Source organism: Acomys minous (assembly GCF_964271855.1).
Source record: "Acomys minous genome assembly, chromosome: 9".
In the NCBI taxonomy this organism is placed as follows: domain Eukaryota; kingdom Metazoa; phylum Chordata; class Mammalia; order Rodentia; family Muridae; genus Acomys; species Acomys minous.
In genome coordinates, this window is record NC_140490.1 from 106,646,792 (window position 1) to 106,674,207 (window position 27,416).

At 39.5% G+C, this 27,416-nt stretch overlaps 1 protein-coding gene across 1 annotated transcript in view; it reads right to left on the minus strand.

The window, feature by feature from the left end:
- TMTC2 (transmembrane O-mannosyltransferase targeting cadherins 2) overlaps nucleotides 1-27,416 on the minus strand; it is a 387,068-nt gene that overhangs the window by 170,840 nt on the left and 188,812 nt on the right. The window contains exon 3 of the mRNA XM_084795967.1: nucleotides 11,681-12,509. Coding sequence (XP_084652093.1) covers nucleotides 11,681-12,509 — 829 coding nt within the window. The remainder of the gene's footprint in view (nucleotides 1-11,680; nucleotides 12,510-27,416) is intronic.

Sequence of the window (27,416 nt, forward strand, 5' to 3'; positions counted from 1 at the left end):
TAAAATCTATAATCACAATTGGTTACCATGTATATGTAAAAGGCTAAAACTGTATTTCCAAAACCACATGGTATTTGCCCTATTGAAAAAGTGTTCTGTGTCTTACATTATCTGCAAACTTAACAGTGAAAGAAAGAACGTACTTACCCGCCTGTGCTTTACATGGGTTGAATATTTGCAATTTGATTTGGGGCAGGGGGATGGCTGATATTGACGGTCAGGATTTAGAATCACCTTGGAAACAAACCTAGGCATATCTGTGGGGTAGTTTCTACACTGAGTTAACTAAGGTGAGAACACCTCTCTCTTAAAGGTGGTCTATACCACTTTATATAACTGGCTTCTGGACTGAATAAAAAAAAAGAAAACATTGAGGTAAGTATCAATGTTCACCTCTCTACCATCCTGACTGTGAAATCAGGCCAAGTGTCCGAAGACCTCCCTACAGTGATAGATGGTCCTAGCCTCAAACTGAGAGTGAAAAGTGACACTCCCTTTCTACAGCTGCTGGTCTCAGGTGTTTTATCTCACCAGTGAGGAAACATAGCTAGTAAACACATGATAATAATATCTACAATTTTAGCTCGTTCTAATAACTTCTTTTGCTTGAAAATTAAATATTTCAAAATCACTACTGTGACTACAAAAAGAAAAACCTCATCATTTTCAAATCTAATTGATGACTCGTTCCATAGCTTCTCTAGTTTAAGATCCAAAGAGTATCTTTTGCATACAATCTATGAAAATGCTAATTTAAAGAAAGTTTGAAGGCATATATTAAATGGTTGGAAAGTGAGGCAATTAAGTCCACATATGGCAGGAGACTAGGAATCCAGAAAGGCAAGCAAGCTCTAAGAGAGAGAAACAGATGTAAGGATTTCTTTCACATAAATACATCTGTCAATATCCATCAAATTAGTGGATCTAACAGGGAACACTATCATCAATGCTAACTATAAAAAAATTTAAATTAAATTTTTTTAAAAAAGCAGAACTTAAAAATCTAGTGATAAATCTTATCTACAGAGTCAACTGTGATGGTTCATCACACTTTCAAATTCAACACTTAGGAAGCCTTGAACCCCGATGTAGGACAATTGCTGTTGGAGTTTAAGACCAGCCAGGGCTACACGGCTACACAGAGTTTCAGGCCAATCTAGACTACATACCTAAACTCCATCTCAAAACAATAACAACAGAACTTACCTGTGAATCAGAGTGGCAGCAGGTACTGTAACCGTACCCACCTGGGAACCTAAGGCTAAAAGATGGAGAGTTTAATGCCTATATCAGTAATTTAAGACTATCTCAAAATAAAGCGCGGTTAGGATGTTAACTCGGTGGTAGCACGCTTCTTTAGTTGAAACAATCGAAACCCCTGGGTTCTCTCTTTAGTAAGACACACATACAAAGTTAGGTACAAGCTTTGTAGTATAGTTCACACTACTCATCCCCAGCATCCGGGGGAAACAAGGACAAAAAGATGGATGGCGTAGGCTATATAATAAGGTCCAGGCTAGCCTGTGCTACACAAAGACCCTTGATTGAAAAAGTGGGAGCTATCCAGAGGGAAAAGAATAATAAAATACACATAGGTAACAGTGAAATGTCAAAAGCTTTTGAGGCGGGAATATGAAAGTAATGGTGCCTACCTGCATAACTGTTAATTCAAAAATGTTTGGGGATCTAGCACAGAAGAAGAAAAGTGAAAATGGGAGAGGAGCAAACACTTTCAGTGGGACACAGTCCTCAAACACACTAGGACAAGTCTTTCCCCTCATCTGTGAAATAAGCACTTGCTACTATCTCTTCAGATAAACATATATACACATATTTTCTATAACTAGTATCTTTAATGAAGACGTTTCTATATATGTTTAAGAAAGAATGATACAACATTTTGAAGAAACAAAATATGTAAATAAGAGTAATTTACTTTTGTGCTTATTTTAGTCAGAGGCTAAATGGTCTCAGTTTCTTCAGAATATAAATGATTATGGCCTAAGGTAATGCTTACTGAAGACAGAGGATGTTTTTTAAAGTCAGGAAACATATGAGATTTTTGTTGTGAATAATCTCAAACACAGAGACAGTGGTAACTAACTACTTCACGTATAAAACACCTTTGGGTTATGTGTATTGCAACTTGTTATGACTTGCTATTATTTGCGTAAGCGGAGCTAGACGAGGAACGAAAATGCAGGCACTGCTTTTTCTCTGTGGAACTGGCTTGCCTGAAAGTCACTATATAGATCAGGCTGGCCTTGAATTTATATTGTTCTGTTTGCCTCTGTCTATGTATTTTTATTATTATTATTCTTAAAGGCACAAAAGGCAGAAGCATGTGAAGTTCTGTGACTACTAAATTCCAAGAGAAAAATGCTTGCATCTGATTATATCAAGAATCAAATATTTTTAAAGGTCCTTTACTAATAGTTTTGCCTATCCCAGATAATTAGTTTAATTTCATTTCTTCTTCTGGATCATCATCATCATCATCATCATCATTGGGTTTTGAGTCAAAGTTTCTCTGTGTTGCTCCAGGTGGGATGGAACTTGCCTTGTAGACCAGGCGGCCCTCAAACACAGAGATCTGCCTACCTCTGTTTCCTGAGTTCTGAGATTAAAGGTGTGTGTTTACCACTGCCCAGCTAAAAGCTGTTGTATTATGGGGTTTTAACCTCAATCAATAGACAAGGGGCTGAGAAGATGACCACAGAATCACTCCAGTCTATGGAAGCCCAACTTAGTTTCTGACTATTTATCTCACATTCACCTCTATGAATTCGTGAGTTCATTGGCACTACCTTTAATAAAGCTGTTCAAAGTGACTTTGAAGTCACTGTTTTAGAAGCATTTTATTCCAGCCGGTCAGCCTTGAAATACAACAGTGGTTTTCCTTCCTGGCATCATTGATAAGTTTAATATTATAAAATATTAACCTCTTTTGAAAGGTTTTCATCTTTCCTTATAATTCCCATGATAAATTACTGGAGAAATAGAACTCTCTTTCTTCCATGTTTACAAAGCTGGCTACTTAATTACACTGTACCATAGTTAAAGGAGGATTCTCTCTTAGAACTTAGACCATAAAGTCACAACTGTCAATTTTCACATGGCTTGGATATTTAGATTTCAGGTAAACTTCCAGTTATTTTTCTGAACAAAGTGGTATTCTACTATATATGTATACACGCTATATGTGTGTGTGCTTGTTTTTTAATTTGAAACCACATGATACTGAAATTGATCAGTCATTTTTCACAGTAATCCAAGAAGGAAGAAAACTTGTCACACAATGCAGGACTGAGAACGAGCCTCTTGTCTGTAGCTTTCTGTACAGGCATCAGTAAAGATCTGCCACTCACTTTGAGAAGAATAAGTGTAGGAGTCCTGGAAATGCATTCAAAGTTGTAAATATGAGGGCCACTGTATGCCCACCTTTTTCAGTTGTGTTCCCATGCTTAAATTCCAATGAGAAAAAAGAAATTGAGAACTATCTTTAGCTTGTGAGGTTTTCCTCAGGTTAACATAAATGGCTTAATTGCTCGTAGTTTAATAACTGTCTCTGAAACAAGCATAAATTAGTCATACATTCGCTATAGGGAGCCAAGAGCTCTGTCTCACTTGTATACGTGCTTTGGCTTCTTGAGTCAGAATCTCATGTGGCTTGGGTTGGCCTTGAGCAGTTGAGGGTGACCCTGAAGTTTGAGCCTCCTGCTTCAGCCTCCTGATACTGTGATTGCTGTCCTGAGATACCAGGCAGAGTTTATGCCATGCTGGGTGTCAAATGTAATGCTTTGTGTGTGCTGGCAGGCACTCAACAAGATAAGTTACACTGTCCAGCTCAGAGAATTAATATTGAATCAGGAACTTAAAATTTTTTTGTGCGTGTTTCAGTATGTGCCTAGTCTTTTAGCAGACAGCATCACACATACGTTACCATTCATGGTTATAGTCAGGTTTACCTGTAATACGTTAGTCTGTGATGATTGCTTTGCTAATAAGCAGTTTGTAAGTCGCAGGGTTCTGGACATAGGGGTGATGAGTGTAAGATGCTGGCAGGTTCTCCCAGAAGAAAAAGCTCTTAGGGACAAGAGGCCACAGAGACATCATTGAGCAAGCCAATGATATATGTACTGACACCACCTCCACTCTGCCCACTAACGTTGCAGGTGACATTCTAGATACTAAAGAGAGGGTTTGGGGGCTGGAGAGATGGCTCAGAGGTTAGGTTAAGAGCACTGACTGCTCTTCCAAAGGTCCTGAGTTCAATTCCCAGCAACCACATGGTGGCTCACAACCATCTATGATGGGATCTGGTGCCTTCTTCTGGCATGGAGGTGTACATGCAGACAGAGCACTGTATATATAATAATAAATAAATAAATATTTAAAATAAAGATGGGATTCAGGGAAGCCAAAGTCATATCAGAGAATAAGCATGAGCTGTGTGAAATGACACACACTGTGTAGCCCTGGGAGCTAAGCTGGCAGACACCAATGCTGTCCAAGTTCCACACAGGTGGGACAAGGAACATCAGGAACAGAGGCCAAAGAGGAAGAAATCATGCATTTAGCTGCTCTGCAATGAATTTAGAATTCTTTTTTGCAGGCCAACATGTATCAACTAGTGTACAAAATGTTTTCCAATAAATAAATAAATAAATAAATAAATAAATAAATAAATCTTTCAAATCCAACATGTCTTGTCCATTAAGGCCACCATGATAGGAAATTCTCCCTGAAATCTACAATCTGTAACAATCAACCACGCCCAGCAATTTTTGATATTATCAACCAGAGACTGAGACAAGACTTGCAGTTCACACAGTCGAAATCAGTATCGCGTCTCCACCGTACAGATTTAAAGCATAAATTAGCCACACAGCCATTGTGCCAGGCATCACCCATCATCATTTGCATCCAGTCAGCTAATGACTGGCAGCTGTCTGCAGGATCTGTGACACAGGCAGCAGTTTTAACGTATAATACTGCGTGAGGCTTAAAATCATATTCTGTAAGAACACATGGCCGGCTGCAAATTTCCAAAAGCTTTCAAAGGAAGAAGAAAAACAGCCTCCATGTGTAGACTCAGAAATTGTTCTGAAATACTGGCTTTAAAGGGTTTTCTAATCTCCTGCTAGACTTAAGTAATGTGACAAATTGGCAGAAGGCTTTTTTTTACAGAAGATTCTTCTCCATCTCATAATTGCTGAGGAAGTAACTGAAGTCGGAATTATGAGCACTTTACAAATGGGGATAGGGTGGGGAAAAAGCAGCAAGAAACCTGGATTAAAAGAGCTTTGTCTGGTTAGCCAGGCATGGTGGCGCACGCCTTTAATCCCAGCACGAGGGAGGCAGGCGGATCACCATCCATGAGTTCGATGCCAGCCTGGTCTACAAAGGGAGTACAGGACAACTGAGGCTACCCAGAGAAACCATGTCTCGAAAAACAAAAACAAAAACAAAAACAAAACAGAAAAACAAAAACAAAAAACAAAAAAAGGAAGCCCATGTCACACACAACAGTCCTGAAATACAAGTGAACTGTATTCCCAGTCCTATCGATCATTTTTTTTATTTTTTTTCTTTTTTTCTTCTCCTTTATTACTTTATTCTTGTTACATCTCAATGGTTATCCCATCCCTTGTATCCTCCCATTCTTCCCTCCCTATCATTTTCCCCTTATTCCCCTCCCCTATGACTGTTCCTGCGATCATTTTTTTTAAAGTATCCCTCAGCATCTGGTTCATCAATAGCAAAATTATTTCACTTTTTCTTATCTCATGCTTATGCAATCTACCTCTAAACTGAATATAAAGCTCAATAAGGACAATGGTGGCAAGACTTACCATTCAATATACCCTTTACTAAATGATTTATCTCCCGTAGGCAGTCACTATTGTATATTTGGCATTTTTGCCATGCGTGTCTATGTGAATGTACATGCTTGTGTCAGAATGTGTACATGCATGCATGTAAGTCCCATGTGGAGGCTTGAGGACAGCTCCATGGATAATCCCCAGGAGCAGCCGCCACCTCCTTTAGGATACAATCTCTCACTGAGCTGACACTTACTGACTAGGCTACACTGGCTGGCAAGCACCTTCCAGGAGGCTGTCCTGTGTCTGTGTCCCCAGCATCATTGGGCTTACAAATGTGATATGTTACCAGGCTTAAGATGCTTTGACATGGGTTCTGGGATTGACACTCATGGCCTCATACTGTGAAACAAGCTCTCACCGACTTAGCCGTTCTCCTCCCACCACATAGCAGTTGTCGGTGCAAAAGTCCCAAATCTCTTCCCTCTTATCTTACAGTACATACAGACAACGCATTCAGACAGTAAGCAACATCATGGTGGGTGCTGTGAGAAACATGAGGAATAGAAAGAAGGGATGGAGGGGGCTGGAGAGATGGCTCAGTGGTTAAGAGCACTGTCTGCTCTTCCAGAGGTCATGCGTTCCATTCCCAGCAACCACATGGTGGCTCACAACCATCTATAATGAGATCTGGTGCCATCTTCTGGCCTTCAGATGTACATGCAGGCAGAGCACTGTACACATAATAATAAATAATAAAAAATAAAAAAGAAGGTATGGGATGATGTTATTTTTAACAGGGTTGGTGAATACATAGGAAGCATTTACAGTGGTACCTTCATCTAGGACTTAAAGAAGGTGTAGTACACCACACTGAGAATATCTAAGAAACCATTTTCCACACAACAGCAATGACTAAGGCTCAGTGGTCAGAGCTCATCAGGCAAATAGAAGGCATCAAAGCAGTTTGCAAGACTGAAGTGGAACACAGGAAGGCAAAGCTCCTAGCCATCCACACCTTCTCTGTGATTCAGTTTCTGCTCTGACAGAAATGAAAAACGGGTAGAAAACTGCAGAGTATGGAAGGCTGCACATGCCCTGTCATTATGCCGTGGGGATGCTGGTTAAGTGCAAGGTCAAGGGCTATCACAGTAGAGCCAGCATGTCAACTCAGACATTAAGGAAACTGAAATGTTCTCCCTTGTGCTGACCACAGGAAAACTGAAGCAAACTAAAAATCAGTAACATCACAGAATCATCAGTTAACTCCCATCACAAATCTGGCCACCACCCTGAAATTTTCAGAAAGAAGCAAAGCCGGATTAAGCAGAAGAGGTGAGCCTCCCAGGAGCAGAAGACTTGAGAGATACAAGACTGACAAGGAGATGCCTGGCAGCACTGGTCCATTGGCTTCAATCGGGATGTGTAAGCTGAAAAAAACTTCCTTCAACCCCAAGTGGATTTTGATCGTGGAGTTTAATTACCACAATAGAAACCCTAACTAAGGCAAAAGAGAAGGCTGCACCTGGAGTTGAGGCACAGTCTACTTTCCAGTAAAAGGATGCTACAAACGTGTCCAGACAGGTGCAACAGACCATCCTCCGGCTGCAGTCACTTCCAATGTCCTTGTGTCAACAGAAAGTGGGACAGGAGAAGCAGATAGGCAAGGTCATAGTTATAAAAGATGAGATTCAATCATAAGATAACAGAAAACTTTCTGACATGTACAAAGTACCCAACGGAATATACTGAAATATTAATATACACAAAAATAAAGGCAGAGCCTTTAGGGAGACCCAAAGATAGTGAGACAAAGCGCAAAGATTCTAGAGAAATTTGACTCCTCTGGGGGCCTAAGACTGTAATAAACATTATATGTAATAAAACTCCAATCTCAATGAATATAAAACCCCATACTGAACTCACCGTTTGTGTTATAAAATACATCATGTCTGACCTAAATTAACATTTACACTATGGAATAATATTCAGCTATTAAAAACAAGGAAATCCTGAAATTTGTGTGCAAATAGATGGAACTAGAAATGGTCATCCTGAGTTAGTTAACCGAGACCCAGAAAGACTCACATGGTGTATACTCATTTATAACTGGATACTAGCCCAAAAGGAATGTCCCATGAAAGTCTTCACTTACCAGGAGACTGGGATAGATACTGGGACTTCCTACTGGGACTCTAGATGAAGGGAGTATGGGAGAATTGGGAAATAGAAGGATCCAGAACATCCTAGAAACCCACAAGAAGAACATCATGACCAGTGGATCTGGATCCAGGGGGGTCTGCTCAAACTACTGCACCAACCAAGGATACATGCAGTAAACCTAGACCCCCTATTCAGATCTAGCCAATGGACAGAACATTCTCCACAGTTGTGTGGAGAGCGGGGACTGACTTCGACATGAACTCTGGTGCCCCCTATTTGATCACCTCCCCTTGGTGGTGCCTAGTAGCATTCAGAGAAAGGATAATCAGGCTACCAGGATGAAAACTGATAGGCTGTGACCATATAGTGGGGAAGGAGGTCCCTTTCTGTCACAGACCTAGGGGAGGGGAATAGGGTAAAAGAGGGAGGGAGGGAGGAAGAGGAAGATACAAGTGAGAGGATAACAATTGAGATGTAATCTGAAATAAATTAATTAAATATATATTTTTTTTAAAAATCGAAGGGCATGATGAAAGAGCAAGAAAACAAAGGATATTAATTCAGGTGGAACTTTTTAATATTACAGTGCACTGGTTCTCCTCCTGTATGTCATGACCCACCTTGGGTTGCATATCTGATAGCGTATATGTCAGATATTTACATTAGGATTCATAACAGTAGCAAAACCACAGTTAGGAAAGAGCAATGAAAATAATTTTCAGGGAGTCACCACAACATGAGGAACTGAATTAAAGGGTCACAGCATTAGGATGGTTGGGAAGCACTGAGCTAGGCAGTGGGGAGTGAACAGTGGCAGTGTTAGAGCATAGTCAGCTGCTGCAGATAGTCTTCAAGGCACAGCATGAAGGAATTAGTGATCGAATGGATATGAAATGAGAAAGGAAAAGGGTAGGCACAGATAAGTCCTGGATTCACAGGCCAACTTCTTGGAAAATGGACCAAGCAGGATGAGGGCTACAGGTCAAGCATCTGCCTGGAACTTGGTAGGCCAAGTCTTAACATGCTTTTACTAAGTCTGGTCATTCGTTCATTCATTTAACTACTCTTGTTAAACGGTCTAAATTGTAAGTCACTTGTCAAGTGCTGTGAAGAAATCATTGGGTTATATTACAAACCGACTTGCTTACTACATAGTTAACTACAGTGATGAAGAAATGACCAGACGTTTTAGCTACACCACGAAGACACTGCGTTCGAAATCATAACCGTCAGGCATCGCAATAGTTAATGCTGAAAATGATCTATGTGGCTAAAAATTCTTCTTCTTTCTGTGCATCAGAGATGGCTGTTTTGGCCTTGGCATCTGAATAGTGCCCTCCCTGTCTTTCAGAGTAATGACATTTGGCTGGATATGTGACTTCCATAGATAATATTTCCTTCTTTTTGACAGATAGATGTAGCCAACAATCTCTGGGCAAATACAGTATATACAATTTCTCCAATATATCTCAGAGAGAATAGGTACACCCACATTCTGCCCCCCCTCTCCCCTTTCCTGGCAGCTGAAGTGCTGATGTGATAAGAAGCCATCTTGGCCCACATGGACAGGACGACCCATTGAGATGGCATGGGAACAAATGAGCAACTGGGATCCCGAGAAGCCATGGCGCCATCTTATCAGTTCCGAGCTGCACATATTGAGACTGCCACATGAAAGAATACTGCCTCTATCTTCTTCCTGAAACACCTCTTATCCGAGCCCTCTGTAACAGAGGCTTAGCATGAAATTTGGCCAAAAAATTTAATAAATCCCTAAACCAACATTGTGAGTCAGTGTTCTAATTCCTTACATGCATCAGTCTGAAGTGACAAGAAGCTAAACTGGCAACGTAGACTTGCTCTACATTTGTATGGGCCACCGAAGAAAAACTGGCTCCAAAGCATTCTGTAAAAACCGCCATGTTTTAAGCAAGTCTTGGGTTTAAGCACTATCCACTGCTTAGAAAAAAACACAGGAGGAGGAAGGCGTGGCGGCACAGGCCTTTAATCCCAGCACTCGGGGAGGCAGAGGCAGGCGGGTCCCTATTTGTTTGTGGCCATCCTGGCCTATAAAGTGATTCCAGGACAGCCAAGGCTACACAGGGAAACCTTGTCTTGAAAAACAAAACAAAAAAGCCACATGACCGTGATTTTTTTTTCAAAGGGAACTGAAGAATCAAGTGGCATAAACTAGTTCAATTCGTTCATCAATTCTCATTAAGAACCTCTGCATGCAGGTTGAGGAGAGAGAGAGAGAGAGACAGAGAGACAGAGACAGAGACAGAGACAGAGACAGAGACAGAGAGAGTCAGAGAGAGACAGAGAGAGAGAGAGAGAGAGAGAGAGAGAGAGAGAGAGAGAGAGAGAGATCCACAGCTAAGAGCACTCACTTGCAGAAGATCTAGGTTCAGCCCACATGAGGCAGATCACGTCTGTCTATAGCTCCAATTCCAAGGAACCCAGCGCCCACTTCTAGCCTCTGCGCTCACCAAAGGGGCACACAGTGCACATAAATACATGTAGGCATTTGTACATACAAACAAACTAAACAACTGCTTCATACATAATCCCTGAAACTTACTAAAAAATTATAAACAGAACTCACTCCCCGGCACACAGAATCTGGCATGCACTCAACGAACTCTTTCCTGCCTCGCATTGGGATAACTGGGCAAGGGTGCCAAAGTCACTTCTCAGAATCTTGATCTATGGAAACTTATTCCAGTCTATGAGCAAGCGATTTCTTGCTCATTTGGAAGAGTTTTGCCCCTCTGGTATTTGGATCTTGATGCAAATTATGTCAGAAAGAGAAGAAAGATCCAAGTTCAAATGCATACAAATAGCTTTACCTTAAAAGGCTAAGTAAGAAATTACTTAGACAAAAAAAAAAAAAAAAAAAAAAAAAAAAAAAAAAAAAATGAAGACTATCAGGCACCATTTATTTTTACGTATTTCTGCACTAAAAATGTACCTTATTTCATTTTTCTCTTGTTTCCACAACTATCTAATTGGTCTAAACTGTAGTAACAGCTTTTGGGTTATTTTGTGTTTTAACAAAAGCTGGATTCTGCTATATCTATCAACTTTGAGATTGGCTAAAATAATTTTTCTACACTAAAAGCAATAAAAAATTACAATCCATATTCTTATTCTTTAGAAAAAAATTTCCACTTAATTAAGAAATCTGAAATTAAGAACGGACTAACTGCTTGGCAGCCTTGAGCATATTTAACAAACCTTACATTGCTCACACCTGTACCTAAGTCACAATTGAATTCTCATGGTATCTCCTCAGGAAGAGCTTCACAAACAACGCATAGAGCATGTATTTAGGCGAATAAATTGACCTGCATTCTACAAGGAGAGAGGTAAGTATCATTCATATTTTAAAACGCAGATAGTAAGCATCCTTCTAAATTCTTACGATGGTGTTTATTTCCAGGCAATACAAGTTCTAAGTTTCCTGTATCATAGGAACACAAGGGACTAAGTTTCCAATTACACACACGGAATGCTGCCTATGAGTCTCAACTGGTTTTAATACACATCTCTGCAAAAAATAAGGATGGAGGTACAGGTTTCACATAAGAAGATCTCATCCGTAGCATTGTGTTCTTAAGGCAAGAAACGATGCTGTAATAAGGCCGAAAGTGTGACATGCCCAGGTAAAAAATATAAAAATAATGTATTACCTTTGGCTGGATTTACTTTTATTCCTGACCTATACAGCATTTCTTCATTCTGCCAGTCTCCGTTCCTGATAGCAGTCTTGAGTCCATAGAAGACAATTAACATGGCCGTAGCGTAAAAAACCAAGCTCTTGAGGAACCTCTTTTGTACTTTGACATAAAGGGCTCTGGCACCCACTGTGATCAAGAGGCAGAAGCCCATACTGGGAATATATAAGACCCGTTCTGCAATGACAAAGCCGACATAGAAAAACAGGTTCGTGGCAGGAATAAAAGGGATTATCAACAAAGATAAGGACAGAATAACAATGTTCTCGGTGGAAGGGAGCTGAGTTCTCTGCAATACACTATTTTTAATCCCATTCTCTACTTTGGATGCAAAGCTGGGCTTAATTTCCAAGTTCTGGTACTCCGCGTCTGAGTGGCAGCTGTGGCCGTTTGCGTTCTGCTTGCCATTTGTCACAGCTTTCCCATTGCATTCCCCTTCCAAGCTTGGATTCCTCAAACCACAGTAAGCAAGGAGGAGAAGTCCAGAATAGAAGGCCACGGTGTGTAGGTTTCTCCAATCACAAACTGTTTTGAGAAGAGGCACGGCATCCATGGACCAATCAAAGCTCAGGGTGTCCGGGCAGAGCAGCAGCCAGAGGTTCTGGGTGGGTAAATAGAAGAAGGTGAGTGTTCGAGCCAGGAGGCTGTCAGAGTCAGCTGCCGGGTTGTCAGAGTTGGAAAAGCTTGGCGGTTTGTTTCCCATCCAGTAGAGCCGGACACCCAAAAGGCTGGTCCCCCAGAGAGTTAACAAGCTAATGCTGAGAAAAAGAGACAAGTTCTTCCTCTGAAACGGAAAGAGAGGGAGAAAAGTCAACGTCGTCATCATCACTGCAACATGGGAACATATCTCATTTACCATTCAGAGCTGGGATATATTTTTCAAGGGGCACTTAAATCACGACTTCATTTGCATCTCTTTTTAAATGGGAATAGGGAGACTTTCATCTAAAAAAAAAAGTGACTAAAATACTAATTTGTGTATAACTTTGGGTAAATATCATTTCCTTTTCCCTTTGCCCTTCCAAATATTAATGACCAAAACATCCAAGTACTGCCCTCTACAAAATGAAGCCGGTGTATTTACCTGACAGTGTTGGGTCAAAGGGAAAGAACCCTTCTACAGTATTTGGTACTATGTGAGATGCAGTGGTCACCTAACTCCTGTCTCCTTTTATTTTATAATTGACATTTCATAGAGAAAGCTCAGGGCTAAAGGCACTGAGGCCTTTAGCCACATCCATGGAAGTTTCAAGGTCACCATCTTAAATATCCTTGCTCAAATTATAAAGTAGGCAATCAACGGCTGACTCACACGGTCACCGGCAGTAATAACATACAACATCAGTCAGGGTGAAACAGAGTCTCTCAGGGCGGCATCAAGGGTGGTGATGCACTTTGGCAGTAGTATGTTTTTTGAGCAAGTACATGGCCCTGAGCTCAGTCACCAGCACGACTTAAAAATAAATATAAATAAATATAATAGTGCTGGAGAGATGGCTCAGTGGTTAAGAGCACTGGCTTTTCTTCCAGAGGTCCTGAGTCCAATTTCCAGCTCCCACATGACAACTCACAAACAATATCTTCCGATGTGCACATGTACATACTAATACCCACATACATAAATACATCTTTAAAATAAATAAAGCAATCCAAAACATGTGGTGACATCTAACAAGCTAATTCCAGAAGAGGCAGCAGAGGAAGTAGGATGAGTAGATATCACAGCCTCATGTTCTGATATACTCATTTGAATGCAACAGTAAAGGTCTGAAAATGGGGGATTAAGTGACACTATTAAAGGGACACTGAATGAGTAGGTTAATATTAAGATGCTTCCAATTGGAATCACAAGATATTGTAAAGGCTAATAAACCCATTACTTAAGAAATTACAGTGAAATTGTATACTCCAAACAAAGTTAAAAAAAATAAGAACTGGATATAAATGGCATTGAAATTATGTTAGAAGGGTAATGAAACAGGTTGGGTAAAAGTTACTATATATCACTGGTGGAAAATTTGAAGACATATAGAAAAACTAATAATTTGTTCCCTCTATAGTTGGTAATATGTATTCGTTACAGCTAAACTAATTAAAAATGTACAGCCCTAAAGACAACAACAATACTGCAAAGTCTCATAAAGTCAAAAAAAATTAATAATTTCTAAAACTTGAACTTAGCAGTATAGTAATAAAGGGTAGTCTGCCCTTATGATTTGAAGCTATGTGGCAATTAAGATAAAAAAAATAATGTCCAACATATATGTGAACATAGTCAATATAAATTACTACATGGTAGTGAAGACAAAACAAATCAATAAAACAGCAGCATGGCTAGTGAAAGTCATGTTGCAAAATATGAATATTATATAAAGGCCACACAGGAAGCAAAAAAAGAAACTTTTTCAAAACTTTGTCTGAATCTTAATTATGTTAATATCATGTATTTTCTAGACAATTGACATATTTGCCTTATTCTTCATGGCCAAATACAAGTTGTGTGTATAGCCCCACTCATGTGCTGGTAGTCACCTAGCCTGGCTCTAGAACTGGGCTATAGAGAAAGGTACTGCAATAAGAACAGAGGCAGTAACACCAGGCTTAACCAGAAACTGCATGCCTATATTTATGCTTACTGGATTCAAAACTTGCCTTTTGTAAATATTTAAGCAATGCCAACAATCTGCACTCCGGCTATTGAAAAAGGTATCTTACATGCTAGGTTCTACACTTTATTACTTTGTTTATTATAGTTATTAAAACAGATCTAATTTATATTTGTTCCTCCATTAAAATATCTTTGTTATTATTTTTTTTTAATTTGGGGGGGGGGGGTCACAGGGTCCTGTAGTCCTGATTGGCCTCAAACTTGCTAAACAGACCAGGCTAGCCTTGGACTGACAACAAATCTGCCTGTCTCTGCTTCATACCTGTTGAGATTAAAGGCAGAGGCACTATGTCTACTCTAATTTTTCATGTTCTACTAATATCTATAATTACTTTGTCATGCTTACCATGAGTTTTTGCAGAAGCCCCCTTAAGTTGACAAAACTTTAAATAAGGACAATATACAAAGGCTTGGAAGTACATTTTCGAAGACTTTACATCTGATTCGCTCAAACTGAAACATCTATGAATCCTACAGCCTGAGATTTGTAGGCATTCAGATAAATAACTAACACTAGCTCCCAGGAAGGCTCATAAAGAAAATGATCTCCACTTGAGATTAAGGCACCATTATCCAAAACTTTGACCATCGCTACACACGGAACTGTTGCCTTACATCTCCTGGTAACCAGGCTTACTGTCTGTGTTCCTCTGGATCTTTCTCTGTCTATATCTGCCCCTACCCCTCTACCCACTTCCCCCATCTCCATGTAAATCAGATTCAAATGTTTCACGGCAACACTTTTTCCCTTGATACAAATCCACTGTAAGTTAGAAGTAAACATGAGGAAACCAATGGGTGTTTACACAAAGCCAACTCACATACAGTTTGCGCCAGCTAAGATTTTCTTCAAGTTTTAACTCATGCATTTGCTCACAAAATGACATAGATCTATTACACGGAGTCTCAGTCTTTAATAAGTTCAAGTATGTTCTTGTTCCCTCTGAAAACTTATTCTCTAAATTGACAAGGAAAAAAAAACACTCTAGTCACCATACTTGTAATGTGAAAGTTGTAGAAGAATTTTCCAGAAACCACCAAGATACAGAAAAATTATGCAATGGAAATAAGCCAGGAACATAAGGTTTATAGTTGACAACTTTTCCACTTTACTGACACACTAAATAAATTAAAAAGCAAAGCCACAGCTTAATACATATGTGCAACTTATCTCAAAACATCAAAATGATCACCTATCACCTGTAGCACAAAGGAAAGCTAGTAAGGAGACCTTGCAATGGTAATTGATGCTTGGAACTTTGTGGAGCCCTGTGGTGTAACGTTTTTCCCACCCTCTTTCAGAAAAGGGGAGGGGGGTGAGAAGCAAGATGCAACTTATTCATCTAATGCAGCTCCCCCTGTGGTTTCTGGAAAACTGTACTAGAAGAACCCAGATTCCATAGGGTCTTCAGATCTCAGGTTTTTCAGGGACATAGATAAAACGAAAAGAAATATGTAAATCTCAATGAAACAAAAATGTAAACATTCTGCCTTGGAGTATTACACCCATCATGAGACTCATTTTTGGCAAACTAATGAGAATAAATTACTTAAGCATAAGGCTCATTTAATTCCAAATTAAGCCCTTGGCAATGATAGTGGTTCTAAGAATAAAGTAGATAAAAATCAGTTCCTGAAAGCTCTGACAGAGGAAAGAGGCTGCAGACATAACAAACCATACACCATCTATTTTCTATCCACCACTCACTCCTGCAGCCACAGCTTTGCTTTGACAAAGAACACAGAATTTCTCTTAGCTCTCCCCGTGCCCCAAATAATTCTCGCTGGATCTTTACCTCAAAGCATAAATATAAACCAACAATAGCTTGAGCATGTGACAAGAAAGAATACACGTCCAAAAGTATAATTGGGAACGAATTCCACATAGAACGTATTTTTTGTGGTTAATCAAAGTTTTGATATAATCAAGTGGTCTGGGAAGGTAGTCTCACTATTTAAAAAAAATGGGTTTCCCTTATAAATACTGCTATGTAAGCTGAGGAATCTTTTTCCATACACAACAAGAAACAGATAAAATGAAATAATTTTTATGCCTGGTATTCTAAAAGATGTAAAGAAAGTAAAAAGCTGATCTCAGAGTTTGTGATGAAAGAATTTGAAGATTGGGGTGATAAGACACTTTTTAAAAATTATAACAGCATTTGTTTATTCTGGCTCTAAACACCCAATAATGTTTCCCATTGAATTCAACAAAGAACACAAGTCATTAGTACATCAGCGAAACATTAGAACTCAGTGTGATCACTTATAGATTGCAATTCGCCTACTACAATTCATAGATTATAATTCACTAAACAAAGTTTTCATAAAGGAGATAGTGGATATAAGAATCTAAATATCAAAGCATACATAAGGTATCTAATTTAATGGAACATGATTTTCTAAGTAAAGCCTAACAGTATACATATTTGACTTAGTAAAGTGTGGTGTGTGTGTGTGTGTGTGTATGTGTGTGTGTGTGTGTGTGTGTGTGTGTGTGTGTGTATGTGTGTATGGTATGGTCCAAGTTGGACATCTAGTGTCATCCTCTATGGCTGTATAGCTTATTTTTGAGACAGTGGGTCACTATCTTGGAACTTACTAATTGGATAAAGTAGATGGCCAGTAAGCCTCTGGGATCCTGAACAAAGATTATAGGTGTGTGTTACCATTCGCAGACTTTATAACTGGGAATTCAAAGCCAGGTTCTCATGCCCACACAGCAAACACTCTACCATTGAGCCATCTCCCTAGTCCTTTTTTTTTTTATTATTTCAATTATAATCAAACTACTAGCCCATTTGAAATCCCTCATAACTGTTATCTATACACTTGATACTAGACGTAACAATGACTATTTCACTTAGAATAGAAAAAATTGTAGAGAAAAAAAAATACTAGAGAGGATCATGTAGCATCATGATTGGGGTGCTTATTAATCTTTTTACTTAAACTCTCATGTAAGATTTTTATTTATTCACACGTTAAGTAATTTTTACCTTGTATCCAGATCTTTCCTCCTAATATAAATTCCTAATAAAAAAGAATCAGAGCTTCTCTGAAATGTGGACTGACTCCAGAGCTAGAACAGCAAATATTCTAGCTCAGAGCAACCTGTGCTCAACACATACACCTGATGTCAAGGGTGGGAAGGAAATCAGCTGGAGGAATTTGGACAAAAAGACCCGAAACGGCCTCAGGTTATAACTTAACACAAAGTGTAAAATATCACGAGTCTACACTGTGCTTTGATCAATGATCTGCTTTGTGAAGGGATTCTACATAATCTGTATGCATGCTGGACCTCCAAAGAAGGGAGGGATAATTCTCACCCACAACTTAAAATGTGTTCTACGCATAAACAACTTCCTTCCCAGAACAGTATCAAAATTGGGGTATTGGAAGGAAAACTCTTTACTGTTGAGAAACCTGAAAAAGCAGTCTCTTCCCAGATGATCAAAGGCAGCTCTAATGGTGACATCTTGCTGGAAGCCTATGTCCTTGATAACATGTAATGAAACTGTCAGTTTAAGAATAATTTTTTTTCCTCTAAATAGTCAAAGCAATCTAACTTGGTTTTAAAAGACAAACTCAAAATGATGACAAAGTCTGCACAGTAGCTAACCAGGAATCTTCAAAGCTACGTTACCAAAAGCAAAGTTTCAAAAACAGCCATGAAAACCGGCCGTGGTAGCGCATGCCTTTAATCCCAGCACTCGGGAGGCGGAGGCAGGCGAATCACTGTGAGTTCGAGGCCAGCCTGGTCTACAAAGCGAGTCTAGGACAGCTGAGGCTACACAGAGAAACCTTGTCTCAAAAAACTAAAAAAAACAAAAAACAAAAAAACAAAAAAACAAAAAAACAAAACAAAACAAAACAAAAAACAGCCATGACCAAGACCATGAAGCTATGGCAAACAAATGCAACGTTTTCTCCTATGTAGTGTGGAGAAACACTTCTGGGGTGGTAGGTTTAAAAGGGTGGCAGGCGGGGAGAGGAGAGCTGAATAAATCACAGAAATTTTAACACTATTTTATCTATTGGAGGGAGGTAAAACTTGTGCCCTACTCTAATACATTACATATATATATACATACACACACACACACAAATATATATATATATATTTGTGTGTGTGTGTGCGTGCTTATAAAAATTAAAGCTCTTGAAAGCCAAATAAAATTATATAGGTAGGCTTTGTTACAGCATCATCTAAAAGCTGACACCGAAGGAAAAGAATTAACTATAAATTAACACTGCGCTTACATCTTTACTGCTTCCTGAAGGAGTTAAGCGGGATTCGGTCTCAATGACCACAGCTCTTTACACGTAGCATACAGGATGTCGATCATTTTAATTCGTATTTCAACTTGCCACGGGACTTGCAGTGTATTACAGGACCCTAAATCGGAGGCAAACATCGAGGGAGAAAGATGCTTCTAACCCTATCGCTATGGTGTTTTCGTTGGCATGGTGACCCATTCTTCCTCATTAGGCTAACGTGGGGAAATCAAGCGGTTAGCAATTTCTTGCGTACCCATGGCGAGGCCCTTCGGCAGCGAGCTATTTTGCAGCTGAAGTACCCAAAGAGTTCAATTAGTGGAAGTGCGTGGGTGTGCCGCAGCCCCTAACCCGCTGCACGAATAGCAAGCTTCTGAATGTCAGCCTCTTGAGTAATCTTGTTTAGCTTTAAATAAGAGATGTAGGACTTCCCACCAGGCAGTGCGCTATGGTCAAATCAGGTTAGCTGCGAAACAATCCGGCTTTTATGAAGAAAATAGCCTCTGTCGCCTAAGAGACGTTAACAGAAAGAGATATTTCAAACTAAAGCGAAGACATCTCTTTTAAAAGTCGTGAAACATTTTTGGTTTGTGTTAAATTCCTTTCTGTATATTTAACATATAACTAAAGGGAAAATAATAAAAAAAAAATTAAAAGAGCTGACAGTTAATTGAATTTGGGAAAGGAACCTCTATCTCCTCTCAACCGGGAAACCCCTTGCAAAGGCATTTCCTGAGCAAGTGAATTAAACTGCAACATTTTTTTAAGACTCTGTGTGGCTTTCGTGCCACAAACTACCCCCATTATGAGATGCGTTCCAGTCTCATTAATGAGGTAAGCATGGGAGCCTAGCATTTTGCAAACATAAAGAGACAAATTATAATGAGACTTAACTCAGTGGGGAGGCTGCCATACAGCTCTCTTCTCTCAAAGATATCATAATAGACAGCTACTTAATGAGTGTGGGAGTTTTCCTATAAAAATACAAAAGATACCATATGCAAAAGAATATTTTACACATATAAATACTACTGAATATGCCTAGCTACCTGATCAGTGCTCTTTTTTTTTAAATAATTTATTTTTTATTTGATGTGCATTGGTGTTTTTGTGAGGGTGTCAGATCTTGGAGTTATAGACAGTTGTGAGCTGCCATGTGGGTGCTGGGAATTGAACCTGGGTCCTGTGGAAGAGCAGTCAGTGCTCTTAAGCGCTGAGCCATCTCTTCTCCTTGTTTTGCTTTTTCATGTGATGATGCTATAAGTACATTTTGTCTTCCGCTAAAGATAAAGTAATTCAATATCTAATGGGCAAGTAGATTTGTTGTTCCTTACAGATAAAAATGCAGACTTTCATTTGGACACATTTTAAGCATCTTACGTATATTCTCGAAACGTCAGTTTATGATGGAAGACAGGTTTTCTTTTCTTTCTTTCTTTTTTTTTTTTTTTTTTTTTTTTTGAGACAGGGTTTCTCTGTGTAGCCTGGGCTGTCCTGGACTCGCTTTGTAGACCAGGCTGGCTGGCCTCGAACTCACAGCGATCCACCTGCCTCTGCCTTCCAAGTGCTGGGATTAAAGGCGTGCGCCACCACGCCCGGCCAAGACCGGTTTTCTTGATTGAGGCAACTAAGGCCATGTGAGTTTCTGAAAGGTTTCCACGTGCGAAAGCATCTGTTTTATCATCCAGTCAACGATAATTTGACCTACTGAGAAGTTGCCCGCACACTGCTATGGTACTTGGTGGAGCACTGTCACCAACAGTCATTCATAGCACACTGGGGAATAACTGAAAGTCACCCCAGACTACTGAGGACAGGCGATGCTAGCAATGAGGCAAGGCATGGGCTGCCACCTGTTCCCCAGGCCCAGGGGGACAATACAGAAAAACGTCAAGGGTTATGGCGAATCTTCAAGTGCATCAGTGGACGAAAAGGAGTTAGTGGTAACCAGAACTAGTTCAGGAAAAAAAAAAAAAGGTTGAACTATTTGGTTTGTTTCCTGATATTAAAAATGTATTGGAAGCAGCAAGGGACTGAGATATAAACTTACGGTTCCCTAGCTAGTCGCTTCAGAAAATGCCTTAAAAACAAAAACTAGGTCTCGGCACGGATGATAGGGGAAAAGAATAAACTATAATTTCCAGGAAAGGGTCAGTATCTTCCAGGCCTAGGTGTCTTGTTATTCTGAAGATGAACCTTTCAAAGAGTAAAATAGTCATCCTAGAGGATAAGATTCATATTATAAATAAATAAAATAAAATTCTCCCATCACAGACATTCACTTCGACGTCTGCTTTCCTTACTCAGAACTAAGCATGCATGGCAAGCTACACGTTACCTGCCCTAACCATGTAAAGTAGGTGTGTATTCCATGTTACAGAGCAGTAGCAAATACTAATAAAGTCACCACATGGCAATGAGCCAGATGTTTGGATACAAATAAAAGCATAAAGCATTTGGCATTCAAGTTACATTCCGATAGCATCTCCAGGAATGTAGGTTTGGACCAGAGGCAACCTGGCAATACACGGTTTTGGAGCCTATTCCTGGGAGTCACTCAGTGGATGGACTCTTCCTGTAAGAGCCATACATCCAATTTTTTTCCTTCGCTTTTCCGGCGTGAAATTCTGTTTTCATTACATTTCAAAAGTTCTAATGTGGAAATTTTAATGTTCAGAAAGTTCGCTGGCAACTTACCCGGAAGATTCAGTAACCATAAACTTGATAACTACGAAATTCTTATGACTGTTGGAGCTCTGACCACTATTTAACTAAGACTTCAGTGCAATCCAGAAGCTTCATTACTTCAGATTAACTAAAAAGAGAATTATGCACTTATTAAATAGTTCTTAGATTAATAGCAAAGGTTTTAATGGCCCTTTCTTTTTAATCACGCCTTTGTAGCTCCCATTATAGTACTAGATTTCAAGTGATTTCAGATTGAGTTAAAATACTATTTCTTCATTAAGATATATATACCTTTGATTTTTTTTTTTAATATTACCAATTAAAAGCCCCAGAGTTAAATGAGATTTACTGAGTAAGTCTCGTTAATGCTCAAAACATATTTGGATAATTCTTTCAGCCTGACACAGCTCCAATTAGCACTAATCATTGTCATGCCCTAATTATTTAAAATTAAATAAACTGAACTTACACGTGCAAACATTTTGCAAATCGCCCCACATCTACTTCTCTTTTCAAGTTAACTCATGAGATTGGACAACTTGTTTTAATAGATTATTATCATTGGACTAAGTCCAGAAAGCATGTGTCTAATGGGAATCCTGTATGCCTTAACCATAGTGGTTTAATGGACTCTCCCTGACTGAACTGCCAATCATTTTTGACTGGCTCATAGCCCTTCGCACCCTGCTGAGAGACAAGCATGAAGTGTTGCCAGGTACATGACTGACACGCAGTTAGTTTGGATTGAGCAGAGGGGAAGGCAGAGTGGAAGGAATGAGATTGTTAAGACCTTGGTGGAACCTATTTATTTAAATGCACTGTTGTTTGAAACCCTTGGTTTCCAGGTCCTCTGTGCCATGCCTTGCTGGGCACCTTCACTTCAACAGTATTCAGAAGTACAAACATTTTGTGCAATTCATGTCAAGATCAAGTCAAACAGGAACAAAGAATGAAAAGCATTAACATTGTGCTATAAATTCCGATTATGATCATTAAAATAACTAGATATACTGCTCGTAACCCAAACAATACTAGCAGGAGAATTTATTCTTGTATCAGTTTCCGTGATAGCTATTAGCTACTAAGTAAACATGCCAGAAATTTTACAGTATGGATCATATTTTCAAAATCCATTTTTGTTCCTATGTCCCACATTTTAAATCAACACGTGCTTTCAACAATGGAAACAAATGCAGGCCATCCAACTGATATGGTAAAGGGAATACAAATTAAGCTCTATTATATTGTTCTGGAAGAAACCAGATAGTATGAGGAAATGAAGAATTGTACATAATTGGCTAATGAATTCAAACACCTGTTAAGTCATTTTACACCTCCCAGATGAGGTCCTGGCATCTAGTAAGGACAGGCAAGCCTAGAAAACATTCCATTCGGTAATTGTATCACACTGGGGGAATGTAGCAGCAATTACCTATTAGTAATTGCAGCACTAATTATGAATATTTATAAAATATTTTACACAGTAACTTTATATGGACAATATCTAACTGTTCCTTTAAAAAAAAAATCCTTGTATTTGTTAACTTTGTGAACTGGTCTTTCCTAAAAAGGCAGAAAGAACTCAAATTTCTCAAGCCCCACAGCTAATTAGCAGAACGAAATATTTCAAAACCAGAACTGGAGAGATGGCTCAGTGGCTAAGAGCACTGGCTACACTTGCAGAGGGGCCAGATTCGACTTGAGCACTCACACAGTGGGTCACAGCCGCCTGTGACTCCTGTTGTACAGGATCTGATGCCCTCTTCAGAACTCCGCGTGGACCAGGCACACATGTGGCAAACAGCTATACATATAAAGCACTCATACAACAAAAAACATAAAATTTTTTTAAAAAGATCTTAAAACCATTCTAAGTCCAGTTGGCTTTAACCACCAAAACGCCAAGTCCACACCCTACCTTCACCACCTCTGCTCCTCCCAAAGGCTCTTCACCATTACATTCTCCTCCTCTGTCTTTAAGGTAGTATTATCTGACATAAAAGTCCATCTTTACAGTCAGGCGTGGTGGCGCACACCTTTAATCCCAGCACTCGGGAGGCAGAGGCAGACAGGCGGCTGTGAGTTCAAGGCCAGCCCGGTCTACAAAGTAAGTCCAGGACAGCCAAACCAAGGCTAACACAGAGGAACTCTATCTTGAAAAACCACCAAAAAAAAAAAAATCCATCTTTACTCTGTACTTCCAAAGTTACTTTGAGTCATATTTTCTTGGTATTCAAACCTTCAAAGAATCTGCACTACTACTGTGTCTTTTTTCTAGGTGTCAACCTTATTCATATATTTAGACCTAAACTGCCAATCTCTTGAACACTTGCCATCATCTCCCGAATAAACTCCATGTCTCCAGTCTATATTAATCCTTCTTTCTCCAAGATTTCCAGTCTAAACGTGCACCACTGATGGGAAAGATACCAAATACTGTAAAGGTCAAGCCTGAAGTTGTTATAAAGCCCAAAGTGACATTAAGCATATAATCTTATTATCACTTTCCTGTAGAAACAAATGTTACTGCTCCCACAAGAATAGCAGCTCTGTTAAGGAGAACTTGGTTTCAGTCAAGATTTACACTGTATGTAGTAACTAGGCAAGAACTGGCCAATAGAAGGCACCGATTATTAAATGAATGAGTGCACAAATGCACGAGTTAGCACACAAATAACAATAATGAAGGAAACAGTTTGGACAGGGGCTGATGCAAAGACGATGGTCAAAGATCCCAACTCAACACCTATAGCCTGTGTATCTATACAAAACAACATATACTAACTGTTCTATTTTATTTTCCTTGGCTATGAGCCTCTCAAAAAATTAAATGAAAAACGTAATAAACTTGAGAGCTATAAGTTGGAACTATTGAGCCCCCCACCCCCAGTCATTTAGGAGCCAGTGTGGTTATTAGACTATTTCCTAACATCAGTATTTATGCTCAAGTTAATTTTATTGTACTTAATATATTGCAACAGCAGTGATGCCTGTTTTTTTTAAATATGCCAAAGAAATAGATAAAAGGACTGCTTCAAAAAAGGTAAAAAATTCATGCGTTGATAAGAAAACAAAATGTATACAGCAATTTAAGATCAGTAGTAAGCATGAGTCTTTTACCTGTGAAATTGGGGAGAAGAAATGAGATTTCTGCAAATTTTGCTGTGACCAATCAGGCACAATGGCAAAAGCCAGGGCCACAGAGCAAGGATCACTTCCTAAATGTGTGGGCAGAGCATTCCCTTTGAGGATGTGTGCAGAAACCACAGTACATATACAGCTTAGTGTCATCTGTGCTTTCCGCCAACCCGAGGGCGCTAACCACCTGTGGTCAGGGGTGTCTGGAGGGAGAGCCTTCTCCACACTAGGATTTTTAAAAGTCACTGAGGCTGGATGACTCGACAGCTCTGTTTCCTTAACATACATCTTATATAGCAGTTCCTTTAATAGTTTGTTCCCCTTAATGGATACTCTCTTAACTTGGGATTTAAAGCAGAGAAACCCTTTAAAGCACTTTCAATGGGGCAGAAATAATTTCTGATACATTTTAAATATACCAAAACTGTGAATCTAAACTGACTTCCTAAGCCTTGGGGCTCTTATCTCGTCACAGGAGAGAGGACCAGAGTGGCTTTGCTGCTCTGTTAATTTCCCCGGGGAGGCATGGGCAAACACCTGCTCCTTCAACACAGAGCAACAACAGACCGACCGAGGCAATGACTCGACCAAAGAAGCAACTTGGGTAACAACCGGATTTGCTGGGCATGCCAACAGAAGCACTGGGTGAGGAATGAGACCCCAAAAAGTCTCACCTCTGCATGGATGACAACTTCCTCATAGCTACAGAGATAAAGCTATCTGTTCACTATATATAGCATACGCTGTATATTTTATAGCACCTCCTAAGAACAAAAGAGTGCATGCAACTGGGGCAGAATTACCTTAGCAGAAGTGGCTAGAATGTTGGGTGAGAGTCTAAGCATTCTTGCCTACCCTTTCTTCTTAAAGGGAAAGTCTACAGGCCCAATTGTGAGCATCTCTTGCAAGCAGATGAAGATAATAATCCCCGTTACATTATAGGGGGCTATATTCTACAAGTGTCTTAGGGAAGGAAGGATGAAAAGTGAGAAAAACATGGAGGAAGGAAAGAGGGAGAAGAAAACAATGCGATAGCAAAACAAGGCTGAATCATTAGATCTGTCAACTGGCCTGAATGTGGTGACAAAAATCTGAACCATTTCATTTCTATACCCATCAGTTCTAAGTTGAAAGACCTTAAAGTACCCACTCCCCCCCCGCCCGGGGGTCATTAGGAGGTAGGCTAAAGTCTAAGGCGGACTGGCCAGTCTGCAGCACTGGATAAGAGGACACTGAAATGAGAGACAGGAATCCTCTCGGGACAGCAAGTGTGGAAGCCTGCACATTTTGGTACATATTTGTTAAGTGCAGCATCTGCGAGGCTGAGGAAGAGCACCTTGAGTTCACATTTGGGTTGTGCTACATAACAAATCTGACTCAACCCAGCGGTACAGAATGAGACTATGTCTCCAAAGAAGAAAAGTAGAGAATGCTCTGTCCATTGGCTAGATCACCACTTTCCTTCTTTTGAGACATAGAACTCTGGTCCCCCATATTTGACCACGTCCCCTTGATGGAGAGGCCTGGTGGCACTCAGAGGAAGGATAGCAGGCTACCAAGAAGAGACTTGATACCCTATGAGCATATACAGGGGGAGATAATCCCCCTCAGGAACAGTCATAGGGGAGGGGAGTAAAGGGAGGGAGGAATGGGAGGATACAAGGGATATGATACTAATTGAGATGTAATATGAATAAATTAATAAAATATTTTAAAAGAAGAAGAAGAAGAAAAGTGCCAGACCTGAATGCAACTGTGCAACCTGAGACTATATCTCCAGGACCTGATGAGGTAGGTTCACAGAAGAAACGTTTTATAAAATGTCATTTATAAATATGTCTGTTTAAAAATCCATCCCTAACCCATTAAGTGCTTTATGTAATAATAACAACAAGAAAGAACTTTTGTTGCAAATTCAAACAGTGATGCTGACTGTAAAAAAAAAAAACTGTTGGCTATAGAAAAATTGTCTACCTTATAGTTTGACAAATAAAAAAATTATAAGCATATACTGCTGAAACTTGGGAAAGTAATAACTCATGCATTTTGTTTTATAATGTTTGACTTCTTTTTGTTTTCTGCTATTTGGGGTATTCTATGTGCTAAGCAGATGTACATTCACTGAGTAACCTCCCATCAGTTCAGTAACTGAATAATATAAATATGGTATATGACAAATACATTTAAAATAGTTGATGTCCAGCATGGTCATCTTAATTTAAAATAAAATCTTTTATGTTTTGGGGCACTTACCATGTGAGAGGAACACAAATATTTCTATGTATTAACTCATTTGATCCTGAAAATACCCTATATTGGAGATGCAGACACTAACATCAGAAGAGGAAAAAGTCAGATTCTCCGGTATGTTTTTGTTAAAGTAATGTGTGTCTCATTACCTCACTCAATTAGCTGCATGAACAAGATAGGAAAAACATCAATTTATAAGATCATAAGAGAAAATTTTAAAATGACTACATAATTTCGCTTAAAAGAATTAATTTAGCAATTCTTATGAGATGAGAACACTAAAAAATTTGAAATTTGACTTGGCGAGCTCTAAATTGAGAATTGTATTATTTATATGTCCCTGTAACAAAGCATCCGAGTGAAGTAACCTATAGGATGAAAAGGTTTATTTGGGCTTAAGATTTCAAAGGTTCTTGTCCCTGGTCATGAAACCCTAAGAATATAGGCCTGACCTCAACATCACGGCAAAGATCATATGCACAGCAGCGCTGCTCACCTGCTCACATCCAGGAAGCAGAAAAGAGAGAGAGTGGAGGGTCTGAACAAAGTACCTGTTCCAAGGCAGGGCCTTGCAACCTGGCTCCTGAAGCACGGCTCTGCCTCATAGGCTGTTCAGCTATAGACCGAACAGAAGAGCCCATCATAAAGTCAGAGGCCTCAAAAGCC